At 39.5% G+C, this 17,779-nt stretch overlaps 1 protein-coding gene across 2 annotated transcripts in view; it reads left to right on the forward strand.

Annotated features, from left to right (window-relative positions):
* LOC122810283 (CKLF-like MARVEL transmembrane domain-containing protein 3) overlaps window positions 1-17,427 on the forward strand; it is a 440,804-nt gene extending 423,377 nt beyond the window's left edge. For both annotated transcript variants that reach the window (XM_044081828.1, XM_044081829.1), the window contains one exon: window positions 12,272-17,427. In XM_044081828.1, the coding sequence (XP_043937763.1) occupies window positions 12,272-12,300 (29 nt within the window). In that variant the 3' untranslated portion in view covers window positions 12,301-17,427. The remainder of the gene's footprint in view (window positions 1-12,271) is intronic.
* Window positions 17,428-17,779: the final 352 nt, after the last annotated feature.

Here is a 17,779-nt window from a genome sequence, read left to right on the forward strand (position 1 = left end):
CTTTAGAGATGTACAGCCCCTTTTCGAGAATTGCTCCTCGTTTTACCCATCTTTGTTTTTCAGCTTGCGTAGTGAGTGTCTGCATTGTTTTTAACATTTCTAAGTCTAAAATCTCAGAGGGTTGTAGTTCCTCATTTAAAAGAAATACTTCAGAAGCTGCTTGTTTTGCAGCTGTATCAGCTCTCGCATTACCTTTTGAAATCCTATCTTGTTGCTTGGTGTGAGCTGTGCATTTACAAATAGTTACTTTCTAAGGTAACTGAATAGATTCTAAAAGATCTAAAACTGTGCATGATTTATAAGTTTGCCAGTAGATGTTATCATTCCTCGGTTTTTCCACTGTTGTGCAAAAACATGTACAGTAGAAAAAGCGTACTGGCTGTCAGTAAAAATATTTACACATTTACCCTTTGCTAAGGTACATGCCCGTGTCAAGGCAATCAATTCTGCTGCCTGTGCAGATAAGTTGTGTGGTAAAGGTTTTGCTTCTATAATCTCGATGTCAGAAACTACTGCATATCCTACTAGGTTCTGTCCTGCAGGACCCCTTTCGCACGAACCATCCACGTAGTATGTCACCTCGGCATCATCCAAGGGGACATCTGTGAGATCTTTTCTAGGTAGTGTCTTTTGCTTAGTTACCTGCAGGCAGCGGTGTGGTGTGCCATCTGCAGGGGTTGGGAGCAAGGTAGAAGGGCTCAATGTCGTGCATTGTTCAATTGTCATATGAGGTTGGCTCAACAATATAGTCATACAGGAAAGATGCCTAGCAGAGGAAAGATATGCTACCTTCTCTTGCAGTAAAATAATCGTGACTGCATGAGGCACTCTCAAAGTGAGAGGGTGGAATAAAACTACTGAGGCCGAAGCCTGCACTGCCATTGCAGCTGCAACTACTGCTTGTACACAGTGGGGTAAGGACCGTGCCACTGGGTCTAGTTGTGATGAATAGTAAGCAATGGGGCGTTGCTTATGCCCATGCTGTTGTGTTAACACTGATGTCATATAACCTTGCTTACAATCTACAGTTTGTAAAAAACATTTATGGTAGTTTGGTAATCCTAGAACTAATGATGCTATTAAATGTTTCAGTTTGCAGAAAGCAGATTCTGCCTCTGGTGTCCATTGTAACAAATCCTGTGCTGCCATTGGCTTCTTATATATCAGGTCAGTCAGAGGTGCAGAATCCAAGGCATAGTTTGGAATCCAGCTCCGGCAGAAATTAGTTGTACCCAGGAAGGACATCATGTCCTTCTTGGTAGTGGGTTTTGGTGCTTGCAAAATTGCTACTTTTCTATCCTCATCTAATGTTCTACCTTCCTTGTATATTACATATCTTAGGTATTTGACTTGTTTTTTCCAAAGCTGCAGTTTATTTTTGTTTACCTTATGTCCTTCAGCAGCTAAAAATCGTAATAGCGCTATGGTATCTTCTCTACAATCTTGCTGGGTGGGGGCCACCAGCAAGATGTCATCAACATAAAGTAAAATCTGACTGCCCCTTGATGGGGTAAATCCCGCCAAGTTGCTTGCCATTTCTTGTGAGAATATTGTTGGACTTTCACAATACCCCTGTGGTAGTCGCGCATATGTATACCTTTTCCCCTGAAATGTGAATGCAAACCAATACTGGCTGTCAGGGTGTATTGGTATCGAAAAGAATGCATTGCTAATGTCTACCACAGAAAAATACTTCTGTTGAGGTTTTAAATCATTCAACAGGGTGTGTGGGTCTGGCACCGTAGGTGCCCTTGGTATTACTGCATCATTTACAGCTTGTAAATCTTGGACTATACGCCATTCTCCATTTGATTTTTTAACAGGAAATAAGGATGTGTTACATGGTGAATCAGGAGATTCTACTAGTATCCCTCCTTTAAGTAAGGCTGCTATAATAGGCTTTATCCCTGCCTCTGCATCTTTTCTTAAGGGATACTGTATTTTCTGTGGTCTAAATGCTGACTTTGGCATGATAGTTACTGGTCCCGCTGTACGAATAAGTCCTACATCTGACTTTCCTGTCGACCAGAGAGTTTCTGGTATATTCTGTAAGGCATTCTCTTCCTCCTTTAATAGGAGTGCTAATCAGCTGTCCTTGCTAGACTGCAAGTGTACAGCTGGGTTGGTCTGAGTTATCCAATTCAACTTCTGTATTTGTATTCCCTGCTGTGACAGTTCTAATCCTGTCTGTTTCTCCCATCTCGTGACTTTTTCTCCTTGGTCTGCCCATTCTATGTTTTTGTTCTTGGTTAAGCTAGCATGTGGTAATCGATTAGATTTATAAAGTGTAAAGAACTCCTGGGGCAATGAACATCTGGCTACACTGTTCCCTTCTGTGTCCCAGTACAGATTACGTAATATCAATCTGTTTACATGATTTTTAAACAATTCTTGCTCATATTCCTTATCAGGGCCTGGTGTGTTACAGTAATACAGGGACAATGCAACAGGTGTTGCTTATCAATGTCAAGGGAGGGGAACTTGCTGATGGCTACATTCATTAATTCTTCGGTCACAGTCCCTGGACGAGTCGTAACCAAGTCCTGGCTGTACCAATAAAACATTTCACCCTCTGATTGCACTGCAAAGGTATCAATTTGTCGCTGTGCTTCCATACCCTGCATGGTTGGGACTACTGCTATACCAAATAGCTGCATGAGGTCTCTGCCCAAGAGGTTTACTGGGCATTTTGCAGAAACAACAATTTTGCTTTTCTGAGTCAATCCTGAAACCGGATCATTTTTTGCAATATTATGGGAGAAGGGCTCCCGATACAGTTGTCCATTAGCTGCTTTTACCAGTATGTAATCAGGTGACTCTGTGTTTTCTGGCAGTTTGGAGGGATGTATCAGGGTTCGTGATGCCCCTGAGTCACACAAGAATTTGACTTCCCTCCCTTCTAACAAGAGTGTAACTTCTGGTTTCGTGTCTGCTAAATAGAGCTCCAAGCTCAATAAAGCTAGGACTAATATTTTCATTTTCTTCACTGTCACTAACTTCTTGCACTTCCTCTATTTCTTCTGTCACATCCTCTACTCCCTCTGTCACATTCTCATTTGTCCTTTCTTCGCTATCCCCTTCTAGTGACTTCTGACTACCATATAGTCAGTCCTCACCCTCCTTGTTTTCCATGGTTGCCTTCTTATTTTTCTTGCAATCCCTTGCCAAATGTCCCTTTTTACCGCATTTGAAACATTCACCCCTTTTCTTTCGCCCTTCAAAGTCCTCTGATCATTGATCAGATTGTTTGTTTCCCTGTGCGTTTTTCTTGCCCTTTTTCCTGGACTGTACTACATAAACTTCTGCTCCATCTTCTTCAGAAAATACTTGAGCTTTCTTTTTCTTTTTGCTATTAAAATGCCTTTCGGCATGCCTAGCATATTCAAGTAATGACTGTAACCTGCTTGTACGATGGTCTACCATGTGTTTTGTAATAAAACTGCTTATGGGTGCAATACTGCCTTTTAAAAATGCATTCTTTAACTGCTGTTCATATGGGGAATCTTGTGTTTGATCTTCAGAAACCTGCATTCCACAGTGGTTATTAAAACATTCTAATAGTCTGGCATAATACCGGTCAATAGTTTCACCTTCTTGTTGGATGCATTGATTAATGCAAGTCCAGTCTGCCCTAGGCTTCCATTTTTCAGAGATGCTGTCTGTAAGACCTTTTACTCTGTTGTCTAATTCTGTGCTGCTATGTGGGAGGGGTCTTTGTGCAGCATCACAGGGATTCCAGTTGCCACTAATCATGTGCCAATCTGGCCCAACAATTTGTCTAACTACTTTTTCTATCTCTTCTCCATTTAGGTTATAACTCAGCCTCATTCCTTGTAAATCTTTTGAGAATTTTCTAAAATTAACTTTTGGATGGGGAATTCCCTCAGTGGCTTTCTGGATATCTTCCGGAGTCCAAGGTCTATACACTAAAATAGTTGGGTCCTGATTGTCCTGTCCTGCCTGAGGATTGGGTACTTCTATGAGTGGGCATATTTCTTCACTCATAGATCGTGAATTTTTAACCATTTGATATAACTCAATGCCTTCATTTGAGTTGCCTGCCCTTGTTCGAGACCTGGTCCCGATGGGATCTCTAATAAACGGTTTTATTTTTACAATGTCTCTATTTTCAGTGACAACAGGATATCATGTGGGGTGGACTAACCTGTTCACTTGCTTCATATTCTGGTAAGGGAGATGGAGGGGCCGATGCTATTACTAAGTTATTGTCCTCCTTATCTAAAAACATTGTTTTTGAATTGTTTTTTTGTTCCCTACGGTTTACTTCCTCAATCCACCTGTGTGCCTGAGGAATTCCTAATTTGCATTGCTTTTTTACCCGACCTTTGGAATTGGTTTTGAGCTGTTTGACAAGTTTGATAAGTGAGGATTTTTCAAATTTTCCGTCGAATTGATATTTATTAACCCATTTTGAATACTAATTAATGTCGGCACGCTGCGACTGCATGTATTTTGTGTCTTCTGTTAACGGTGGATTTTGGGGTCTTTTTGTGCAATTATTACCCATTTTGTTCTACCCTTTTGATCATTACATAACTTCTCTTATTTTTAACGTGGTACCACGGATTTTGTTATAGTCTCTTCAGAATGACTGCCTACTTATTCTGTTTCTCCTGATCTATGACAAGACAGTAATGTTTTCTGCCCCTGACTTGTAAAATACAGTCTTGACAAAAACAATACAAATCTAGTCCCTGATCTAAAACAGAAAAAAGTAGATTCACCTTACCTTAGCCCATGTGATTGATCACCAATTCAGAGACCCGTCCTTCAGTCGCAGATCAGAAAGTGGCTGGCCTCTTTTGTACGACAGTTCAGTCGGAGGGCTTTTCAAATAAGAACTGATTTGGTTTCTTCCCTGTACGGTTTCAACCACCTGGCCCATCTGATCTGAGGTGAAGAGAGGGTTCCAGTCCGAAGGACCAATCTGTCAAAGGAAAAAACTTCAAAGACCAATTCACGTGAGGTTCAAATATGGCACCCTTTATTACTTGCAGCAAGGAGACAAAGCATGCAGATACAGGATTTGTCTGAATTACTAGTGAGCAGTATGCTGTTTTTATACAATTCTATGAAATGTTACTATTCTATTGTTGACGTAGTTAGACTCAGCTTTCTGTATTACTCTACAGAAAATGTTACTTAGATTTCCTGCTGACATGTTCAGATTTAAAACACACTATGTGTTGCATAGAAAATGTTACTTAGATTTCCTGTTGACATGACTGGATTATTGTTGATTTACAAAATCATTTGAGAAAAACAACCTGGCCTTGGGGCTTAGCCCACCACAATCTTTCAATTCTACAATTGTGCAGTTCTAATATATATGTGTTACATTTTGCCTAGATTCAAGGTACATTTCTAGCTTAGGTACAAGTAATGCTGACTACGGTTTATACTTTCAAGCAGCTTTTGTTTTCATTATCAATAGCTTCTAGCAGCTGTGTACTTTCTCATGGCATAAGCAGAAAATCAATAACTCTTTGTTAAGTCTCATGACACTAGTGGAAATAAAACAGTTGTTATTATGTTCATGACATTAGCAGAAATCAAATGCTTCTTGTTAATTTCCATGGCATAAGCAGATCATAGCTGCGCATAAACAGGATTGGAATGTCTCTAGTAGTTGTGCAGATTCATGCAGTGTGAACAGAATAAATGCATTAACCCTTTTAAACCTCGAGTGCACTAAGCATGTATATTACTAATACATATTTTTCTAACACTTGGTTAAAAGAACAAAGTTTACCTTATCATGTTAAAGCAAAATTATTGGATGCACCTTTGCAGCAGGATGTTTTGTTTGATACTAGAAGAGGTATTAAAGAAAATGGAGGATAAGGCAAAATCTATGCAAATGGTGAAGGATTTTTTACAGGTTCAGCCTCCTCGATTTAGCAGAAATTGGCCAACAAAAAATTGGTCCTTTCCAGTTAGACAGACCTCAAAGGGGCAGATACAGACATCCAAGAGGCAGAGGTCAGCCACAAGGTTCTTACAGGCCTCAACAATGGGGTGCATCAACCCAGAAAGGAGGGGAAGACAGGCCACAACCTTTTAGGAAACAGTCCCAATGACCTCCCCCTTCAGCTGCCAAGCACTTCTCTTGGCAGCGCCCTTGGGGGGAAAACGAACACTTTTTTCTCACAATTGGCATATTATCACCCAAGACAAATGGGTTCTAAATATTGTATCTCAAGGTTATAGGTTCCACTTTCACACATTGCCAAGGCTAAAAGGAATGCCAAACCTGCCACCAAATCAGTGGGCAGAGGCTCAAAAACAAATTACAGCACTCATGGACATGAGAGCTATTCAAAAGGTACCAACACAAGAGCAAGGACAAGGTTTTTACTCAAGACTCTTTCTGGTCCCCAGAAAGGACAAAGCCTGGAGGCCCATTCTGGATCGTTCTTCTCTAAATACTTACCTGGATGTTCCCAAATTCAAAATATTGACACTACAGCAGCTTCTTCCCATGCTGGGCAAGAAGGCTTGGCTAGTAACGTTGGACCTCAAGGAGGCATACCTGCATGTCCCTATCAGACAAAATTGCAGAAGATACCTCAGATTCTTAGCAGGTTCAACACATTACCAATTCTCTGCACTGCCCTTTGGCTTATGTACTGCGCCCAGGGTCTTCACAAATTGCCTGGCACCAGTAATTGCATTTTGCATACAAAGGGGAATTCAAATATGCCCATACTTGGACGACTGCCTTATTCAAGCAGAAAGCAAGGACATTCTTTTAAAGCATCTGGCGTTTGTAAAAAGCTTGCTAAGTTGCCTAGGGTACATAGCAAACGAAAAGAAGTCAAAACTAGTGCCCTCACAAGAGATAACATTCCTGGGTGCCAGCTTAAATACAACGGCCCAGATGGCTTATCTCACGCCAGACAAACAAGGACAACTGACTCAATACTTTCAATTGATGGCAACAAAAACCCAACTCCCTGCAAGAAAAATTCTGCAGGCCTTGGGATTCATGGCATCTTGCATACTACTAATTCCATATGCCAGACTGCATATGAGGACGTTACAATGGTATCTGAAAAGTGTATGGACTCAGCACTGTCACAGTTTGGAAGCAATAATACCACTCATCCCCTGCCTTCAACAGGAGTTTCAATGGTGGGCACAGGCATGTCACCACAACAAGGGACAGCCTTTTACTTTACCCACAGCCAGGCAGACAATAACAACAGATGCATCGGATTACGCCTGGGGAGCACACATGGCAGGACAGTGTATCCAGGGCAAGTGGACCACAGACCAAATGCATCTCCACATCAATCAAAAAGAGATGCTAGCTGTACAAAATGCCCTGACAGCTTTCAAGGACCTTCTACATCCAGGACAATTTATACTAAAAGACGGACAACACCACAGTTATGTGGTACATAAGCAAGGGGGCACACATTCCTACCCCCTATGCAGACAAGCAATGACTTTGTGGAATACAGCACTGACCTATCAAGTTCAACTGCAAGCACAATTCCTGCCAGGAAAGAAAAATACACTGGCAGACGACTTAAGCAGAAACATCATGGATCCTCACGAGTGGAAACTAAATCCACAAGTATTCAAAATGATAACTCAGAAATGGGGAGCCCAGGCATAGATCTTTTTGCCTCCCCTCTGAACTGCCAACTACAGAAATTCTGCACAAGGACTTACCACACACAAGCGTGGAAAGTGGGTGCCCTATCATTCAGTTGGAAAACACTAAAAGTTCTTGCCTTCCCGCCACTGCCTCGCCTAGCAAAGGTACTTCTAAAAGCCAGACTAGAGAGGCCACAAATGATCCTCATTGCTCCGGACTGGCCACGACAGCACTGGTATCCAATATTAAGGAACATGGCTCAAGGCCCAGCATGGATTTTACCTCAAATACCTCCTCTTCTGACTCAGCAAAACAATCAGATCCTGCACAGCCAGCTCAAAACCTTAAATCTGGCTGCATGGCAGACTACTTAACCAAACAGTCAACACTCCTCTCTAAAGCTGTTATGGATGTCATTCTGGAGGCCAGGAGGCCCAGCACCAGGAAATCTTACTCAGAAAAATGGAAAAGATTCTGCGCCTGGAACCAGGCTCAGGCCTTAACCCTCTTGTCCCAAATATTCCTCAGATATTACAATACTTAACTGAGATGCTGGACAAAGGCCTTTCCTTTTCATCTATTAAGATCACGCTTCTGCTATTTCAGCTCATTACAACACGGATCCTCCTATTTTTTCACACCCATTACTAAGACAATACCTCAGAGGGGCTAAAAACATAAGACTGCCCCGGAGAGCACCAACACCAACTTGGGACCTCAACTTTGTTTTGGAAAAGCTTACTCTACCACCTTTTGAGCCAGCCATTTCAGCAGAATTAAATTTTTTGTCATGGAAAGCTGCTCTACTGCTGGCAATAACTTCAGCACGGAGAGTCTCAGAGTTACAGGCACTAATGGCAGTGGAACCTTTCATCATTTTTCATCAAGACAGGGTTTCCTTAAGAACAAACCCTATCTTTATGCCAAAGGTGGTATCCAGTGTGGCTCTTAACCAAACCATTCACTTGCCCACTTTTTATCCAAATCCCCAGAATAAAGGGGAGAGACTTCTTCATTCATTGGACATACACAGGCAGTTACGTTTCTACTTAGACAAAACAAAAGCTTTCAGGAAAACCGAGCAACTGTTTGTATCATATGCTGCAGGATCACAGGGAAAGGCTATTTCAAAACAGACCATTTCAAAGTGGATAGGACATTGTATCTGTTTCTGCTACACACAACATGGAAAAACTGTGCCTAGTAACAATAGGCCTCATTCTACCAGGGTGACAGCCACTTCAGCAGCCTTTCATAGAGGAGTGCCAACCAAGGATATTTTGGAAGCTGCAACTTGGAGTTCAGTGCACACCTTCACCAAGCATTACCACTTACCTCTATACTCCAAATCCAGAGCTGGCTTTGCCACTGCAGTTCTGCAGGGCCTCATAGCCACTCCTAATCCTATATAGACCCAGCCGCCCAAGCTCAGCTTTGGGATTCAACCCAAGTGTAATGACTGTAGCAGTGAAACACGATGAACATAGTACAGTTTTGTACCTACCATAAATGTAGATGTCTGAGTGTATTCACTGCTGCAGTCCAGGTTACCCTCCCTCCAACCCCACTTTCTTAGCTGGGACTTATCTATACCTCTATATCCTATACTACCTATGTGGTGTATTTGCTTGTAGCTAAAGGTATTATTTCATACTTTTTTATGTATGTGTCATTAGCCATATGTATTGCCACCTATTTGGGGTGCACCTGACATCTGGGGCAAGAAAAAACTGAAAAATGGCGTCGGCTGCATCTTATATACCCCTGGCATACTGACTTCAGGGAAGAAGCGACAGCAACCGATGCTGGACCAAGACTTTGGAACTCTGGCCGACTGCAGGACCACCTGACGGCAGGATAACCTAAGTGTAATGACTGCAGCAGTGAATACACTCGAACATCTACATTTATGGTAGGTACAAAACTGTACTTTATCTGTCCAGTTAGGTCAGTCCTAGATATGTTAGTGAGCTTATATATCAAGTAACTTATGTGCAAATACTGCAACAGCAGTGGTAGGATGGGGGAGGGTTACAGGTGCTCATGTACAATATTTAGGGTGTACAGTCTAAAAATAATCACAATACTAACACCTGAACTGTACTCCTATTTCAGCTTATTCCTTTCTTCTGTGAATAGTATTAGCATGTGGCCACTACCTGTTTTTTTTTTGTTTTGTTTTGTTTTTTAATGTTTCTGTCCATTCAACATTCTCTTTCTTGTTACATTCCAAGATTTTTTTTACTTGACAGATCATTATTTTCTCTTCTACTACAGTAGTGACATACTGCTGTTAGTAACAGTTTGCTAGGGCCATGTCAACTGGACAGCTACAAAACACTATTAATTGTATGTGAGGACAACTGTCTGAGAAGCAACTATGTAAAAACTACACTAGTGTGAGTGCAGAGGTTGTCCTGCATGGGGAAAATCCTCTTTTCCCCTTGGTGCATTAACATCAGAGCTGTATGTATTTTAATTGAAGGGGTGGTGGGTGGCTACATGGTGCACAGGGATGAAGCTCTGAATGTGACCTAGATGAACCAGGGCTGACTACTAATGTCCAAGCTGCTCTTTAAGCGAGTAAGGAATGGTTGCAGTTATGGGCTAATACCATTTTGCTATTCTGGGAGGAATAAAGCATTCTCGCTCACTGCAGTGCCAGCACCTACTGTTAAGAGGTACATATATATATATATATATATATATATATATATATATATATATATATATATATATGTGCCAGGGATTTACACTTTGTTTAGCCAAGTCTTCTCCATATAGCAACCTTCACAGAGCATCTATGTGAACATCAGCTACTGCAGGGGGATTATGTCTAAAATGAGAAACAAATTCTGAAGGTTACCTGTAGGATGGTCTCCTGTGATGAGCTCTTACCACGTGGGATAATGAATGGGATAAAATAGGATTAATGACTCATAGACAGCAAGGATAAAATTGATAAACAAGCAAAAGTAAATGGGATGGAGGGGGTGCCGTGAGCTTGGGGAGTAAGGGATATTTACCCAAACACAAAAAAAACAAGTATGTAACAGCTTTGTGAAAATGTTGCTGTGTACAGTTTACTTCACAGAAATTGCATTTGCATAGGTGTTTTTTTCTTGTCTTCAAGTACACTTGTTGATGCTGTGTCTGTCTAGTGATGGGGAACAAGTACAATTGTAATTCATAAAAAGAAACATTAGCTAGTTCAGGACAAAATAGAAACATTTGCAAATGTGACAGAAAAAGAAAAAGGCAAACCGTAAATGAAAAGAGTTCACAAAAAATTGTAAGGCCATATAAATTCACAGTTGCAAAAGAACGATTTGTTGCCTTTGGAAGGGCTGTTGCTCTGTAAAAGACTGTGTTTCAGAAATGGATGATTTCATTCTTTGATTTTTAACATAATTTGAGGAGAAGGGATCATTATGATTTTAACATAATTTGAGGAGATGGGATCATTACTAACTCCTGTCATGAGGTTTAACCTTTTCTTATTGTGTTGCACACTATTCTTAATGGAACCTGGTATGTTTGCTTTATAACTGCATTTTTTTGCATGCCCCATCAGTCAGTGATCACGAGTGGAGGAAGAGCAAATGCACATTGCTCTGAGTGATATAATATTTTGTCTTAGTGCTGTTAATCTCTAACTTAGTCCATAATAGCTGAGGTAATTTTTCATTTAGAAGGGGTATGATGTGAATAAATAGTGGGAGCATATGTTATGTAGAAATGCAAATTGAAAACATGATGCATAAATATCAGTAAAGCTGACTGTAATACAACTGCTACGTACTTCACACGTTACTAAGTTTTGTAATCATTGGGTTTTGCATTATTTTTTCTGGCAGTACAGTAGCTCAGAAGTTAATGTTGTTGGCTTACAGTAGTTGCTTCTTCATTTCATTTCTCGGCTAGGATTCTTCTGCATGAAGTCTGCACATCCTTCCACCCTACATGCATGTTTTTGCAGGGTGCTTCAACTTCCTCCTACATCACAAACACATGCGGCAGTTGAATTGACTGCTTTCTAAACTGTGTGTGTTTGTCTGTGATGGGTTGTCACCATATTCATCATGTCTTGTGTTCATTAAGTACTGGGATATGCTCCAGCAGGCAATCAGAAAATAAATTAGTGAATTAATTATACTTATTAAATCAACAGCTAATGTTGCATCATTTTTTGTTTCCTAATCAAATAGGGTAGTATCTGTAAACCATGTTATTAAATGAGCTGGTTGGAGTAACTTCTGTAAAGTTTTATATGTTAAAGTAAAAATGCAAAATATGTCCAAAAAGGATGTGACAGTGCAATATAGACATTATGCATCTGAAAAACACTGTTTTCCTACATAACAAGGTTACTCCTCAACTCTGGTTGAGACTGATGAACTGTTCATTCCAATCATGCATATCTTTCCCAAGTTTTTAATTTATTATTAGCCAAATGAGGGATCAAATGAGTACTGTAGCAGGAGAGGAAGTTTGAATGGATGAAGTGTAGAGCTGCAGTATGCTATGTCTTCTGTTTCACATTACTGTTCTCATTGTCTGCTGTATTTGTGAAGGGATACACTTGCAGGAATACATATCCTTGTCTAATATAACATAGACTGCTTCTTGTTTCTTCTTTTGTAGATGATGACTCTGATTCGGATTCAGACTGAGAATATAAAGCAGACCCGAAATAAAAGATGTAGTAGTCTGCACTGGCATTTAACTATTAACATACAGTACCAACTTTAAACACCACCGTCTCAGTGCTGCAGTATATTTTTACTACAACTGACATATGCTCCATTTTCAAACTGTGAATAGCATCAGACCATGTTGCTTGATGAGTCACAGCAGTTTATGGGTTTTGATTGCCACAGTTTCTTTGAAGACGGCCCTTGTTGACTGCTTTCCCCAGCACCATCTACATTCCATTACTGTCAGTCTTGAGACAGCTTTCCGCAGTTCGTCAGCAGCATCTTAAGGGTTCAAAGAAATAACGCGTTTTGCCTATAGAAAGCTTTGCGATGTATCTGATTTTTTTGTTTTTGTACTCCTTTTTCTTCAGATTAATTCATTTTTGAATGACTTTAAAAGAACAAATTTTGGATAACTGTTCTGTAAATTGTATCAGCTGTATTTTTTAAATATGTGTGTTTTGCACCGTGGTTCATATCTAAAGGTTATGTCTGGAGACACAATGCGGACATTAAGTCGATTAATAACCAGTAATGCTGCTAAACTCATCTAGAAATACCTTGGTGAATGAAGGAGCTGAACATAACTGCCATCACAAAGAAATATATTCTTAGCAAGAACTGACTGTTGCTGTGATGTTGAGTTCCATCAGAAATTTTATTATTTTTATATTTTGTATTAATCTACTCAGCATATTCAGTGTCAGTATTTATGTTTTAATCTGAGCAATGGATACAGAACTTTCACAAGTCTCTGAATTCTACCACTGGCTGAATGATGAAATGAAACACTGTATTTGTGGCTGTAGTCCAGTGATAATTTCAAAGCCTAGGTAGCTTCAGTGAATCTCTGCTACAAGCATAGTTTTGCTAATGATGATGTTTTTAGATTAAAAGGACTATGACAGACAACAGTATTACAGAAAATATCATGCATATATTTCTGTTTCATCCAAATTTCAAACTTGCATTTTTTGAAACACATTTTGTACTGATTTGCAGAGATAGAATCTCATGTTAGAGACGGTTACAAATATGAGGCACTATCATTTCCCTGTAGTTGTAGCAGTGTTTAAACAAGTGCATTTAATTTGTTTACAAGGACAGAACATTTTCAGTGCCTTTACTACACAAATTGAGAGAGCTAAATATATTTAGTTTAATAAGAAAGTTAACATCAAAAGCTTCACCGTATTATCTTGTCATATCTGCAAACGGAACTAGTGTAAATGCCTATACTTAAATTTAGGATGACATTGTGTGCATTTTTTTGTTTACCCCTGCCCCCAGGATCTTACCTGATGCCTCCTTTAGTTTTTCTCATTTCTCCTACTTATTCTGAAAGAATTTAGGCTGGCCATTACCAAGCTAGGAGAGAACCCTACAGCCCATTCGTTCCTGCCCTTTTTCCCCCCTGGCAAGAGTTGATAGGGAGTGGACCAACTTCATGGTCCTTGGAGGGTGGCCTATGCTCTCCCTCTGAAAGCACCCCCATTGGTGGCTCATTTGTACTTACAGTTGTTACTTCACTTCTTGAGAGGACGTTGGGCTTTGCCTGCCACTTTCTCCTAGTTAACCAGTATGTTTTACTTGTATGAACTGTGCACTACCAAGTGAATACCAACACATCTAGCCTGTTCCAGTAAACGGGTGTGAATCTACAGTGGTTTCTGTCTTACATCCAAGGTCATGTACTTCAGAAAAGGTTATATGAATTGAGTGTGTGAGCAATGAAACTCTGTTCAGGGAATATGTGGGGCTTGCCACCCACTTCAGTCTGGGCTACTAATTTGATTCAGTTCACTGGAAAGGTTTTGTATATGTTGGCATTCAATGAAAAGCAGTTGAGTGGCACATTATGTAACTAGCACATATCTCTCCAACCAGGAATGAGGAATTTTAGATATTTGTCATAGAGAGAATAACATTTGTTTAATCCAGCTTATTTCTACTTGGAGTATACTGATTCATGAACTGTTCACGTGGTATAGAAGATAAATGTAATCTGTGACTACCTTGGGCAGTGTTTCAGTAGAAGTATGTTGAGTAATAAAATATTTGGCAGTCACACTAACTGTTGCGCTGTTGCCTTCTAATAATAAGGGAAGTAAAATTTTTCTTCCTGACTCAAAATAGGTGGAGTCTGCCAGATCTTTAAACTTTTTTTGGAATCTTTTGGAGAAACATGCAGTACCATAAGACACATAACATTGACCATGTTATGTGTCCCTGGAAATACCTCCTAATCAGCCCCAACATTTTCTGCTTACTTAGTGTACCGTATGCAGTATAGTGGTGCAGCATTTAGCATTGCTTGGGGCTCCATTTCGATTCTTTGTTGGGTACCATTTTGTGCAGTCCCTGCACTTTCTCCCTGTGTCCATGTTTTTTGAGTGCTCTGCTTTCCCCTACATCCTTAATATGTGTGGTAGATTAATTGAGATTCCTTATTTTGTGAGAGTGAATGTGTGTGGCCCGTGATTGGTTGGCACTCCACTCTGGATTAGTTCCTCTGCCTTGTACCCAATGAGTGTTAGGATAGACTCCATATCCACCATGACCCTGAAATGAATTAAGTGAGTAACTGAGGAAAGAAGAGGGAATGAATGGGTAGTGTACAGTGAATGTTCTTTATAGGTTTATGTCTCATAATTTTGGCATATATGTATCCCTTTAAATATTTCATGAGCACAGAGCTACAGAGTTCTCATCCATATAAGATGCATCTATTCCTAGGTCTGTTGCCTAGAAAAAAGAGTTTTGAAATGTGCATTGGTGCCTTTTTTTTTGATCCCTGCTTAAAGTAAACAGCGATGTGCATACCTCAGTTTTATACTACGTAAAGACTGGGTGTACATCAAACTTTTTTCTAATTGGAGGGTGCATCTGGTTATACTCTGAGTGTGACTAAAAAAAGTTTTAAGCCTGTGGATCAATTTTTTACTGTTATGTAAGGATGGAGTCTTAATCTCTGGGATAAGCGTAGCCTAAATGTGTTTTTTTTTTTTTTTTTTACCGAAAACTTTCTGTTACAACACATCAAGTCTTATAGCAGTTATCCAAATGAGACTGTCACACTTCTTTACCAGGCCACATAATTATTATTTTAAAATAAAATAAGTTAAAAAAATGTTCAGTCTTCCTATGGAACCTTATCCATTGGCTCTCCCTGCTTGTATATTGCCTTTTTCTCTCACTCAAGGGCAACAGCCAGGCATTCCTGAACTGGGAAGAGTCTCCCATTTGGAGGGTTGACTGGCCAATTTATTCTCCTGCAGCTGACAGTTGGGCATTGGGAAGAGGACCAGTGTACTAGTACTGTAAGTGTCCCCATCCCATCCCTCTTAAGCAGGTGGCTGACTGACTCTCACTTTCTGCATGGATGAGGAATGATGTTATGCTCCCACCCACACAATCTCAGACTCATCTGTGCATGTTGCACTAAACAGAGCAATCTTGCTCAAGTCTCTTCCATTGGTGATCAGCTACATTGCAGTAGGTGTCCTCAGTGTAGAGGGCCAGGCCATATCCTTACCCTTTGGACGGGCAACCTGACAGCAGCAGCTCAAACCTATCTGACCCCAACAGTCCCCACCACAGCCAGTGTTACTAATCAGAAACAGACAACATGGGACATAGGCTTTGTTCCTCTGTACTACAGGTGTGTGTTAAACAAAAAAACTCTTTGTTCATACGTATGACAAATGTAGAGAGATGTCTGTATTTATAGCAAGGTTTCAAATAACTATTAAAACTATTGCAATGCCAAGTTCCCCTTATGCTTTACTGGTCTAAAGAAAAAAATTGCAGATGACATTTAAATAACCATAAACAGAATGAATACATGTAATCTAGAAGGATAACAGACATACAGTATTCCAGTTACAATGATTCTGACAAAGGATTACATAAAGCAGTTAAGCCAATGTTCGTAAGAAACCAGTACTGCTGAAGGTCATGAAAATGTGCATTTTTCTGCTGTGACTTGAGACTGCACAGAACTGCTTGATTACATGTACTACTGTTTGCACTATTCAATGTGTATTGGTCACATTTTGAGACAAATTTAAGTAATAAGCCCTTGAAGTTGGGTATGACCTCTGTAGCATATTGAATATCAAATTATGCAGTTTCTGGTGTAAAAGTATGCTGGCTTAGCATTTTATTTTCTTGGTAAGGATGGCCCCTGAAAATGTTCTCAGAGCTGAAAATTTCTGCCATGACATCATGAAAGACTGAACTTGTAAAGAGTCACTGTGTAAATAAAATGTATTGGCTACTGTATTGCCATGCTAAATGGTGTAGCAGGAGTTTCTTACTTCCTAGAATCATGTCGTCTAGGTCTTACAGATGGGACACTTTGCACTGCAAATTAACACACAATGATTTAATAGTGAAAACTGTGTTAAGTAGGAATCTTATCTTATTAAAAAGTAAATTGCTTTTCTTGCTCACAGTGCTTTACAGTGGCATATAACTCACTATCCAGTACCTGCAGTTGCATCATTTTATGGGTGCAGTCATAAAGAAAAACTAACTGTGAAACTAAAAAATGTCAACAGGCACAGTCTTAATTTTTTTTACAAAATTGCTTGCAAATTTAACATGCTATTAACAAGAAATTAAATTAATTGTAAAACAAAGATGCTTTAGAGAGTGAATAAGCACTGTAAAAAGTCATTATAAAACAAATGAACATATGAGTACTTCAGTATTCTGTATTATCTGACCAAGTCTGGATGAGTCCACTCTACCCTGATCTACTTGAAATGAGATCATGGACTCTAAAAACTGTTTCTGATTGGCTCCTCTGCATATAGCATTTTTTTTTACACATTATTCGGCTTGGGGATTTTTATCTGAAAGGTTACTGTAGTAGTTATCCAGTGGTTTATGAAACTGTTTATTTCAGATGCTTTTTGTTTGTATGCCTGAAAATCAACAAGGTACATATTTTGTAAGAAATGGCAAACTCCAGTGTGTGCTTCCTAAGCATGTTTGGGAAAAGCAGCACAGACTTGATTTTATACTGTTTGTAAAATTTTATTAAAAATGCATATTTTCAAGTATAAAATAAAACTAAATGTATGCATTGTTTTCAAATGATCATAAATAGAACTGTTTTATTACACAACCTAGTTTTAATGGTTTTGCAAGTACTCTTAAAAATAATCATGCAATCTTTGTCGTGTTTTAATAACTTCTTCCATTGATATGTTCAGTACAGTGTTTAGTGAAATTCTCAACCATCCAGTGTGTTTCCGGAGGTTTATGTAGTATTATAACTTTCAAAAAGTATTACATGTTTATATTTTTATATGTAAGTATGGCACATCACAAAGCATGTAGAGAGTGACAGGCAGTCCGTTCCTTGGAGTCTTGTGTATAAATGTAAGACCCGCAAAATGTAGATATTTCAAGTTATTTATAATTGTCTGTATGAAGGAAAACGTTT

Source organism: Protopterus annectens, chromosome 8.part1 (genome assembly GCF_019279795.1).
Source record: "Protopterus annectens isolate FY-2018-M chromosome 8.part1, PAN1.0, whole genome shotgun sequence".
In the NCBI taxonomy this organism is placed as follows: domain Eukaryota; kingdom Metazoa; phylum Chordata; order Ceratodontiformes; family Protopteridae; genus Protopterus; species Protopterus annectens.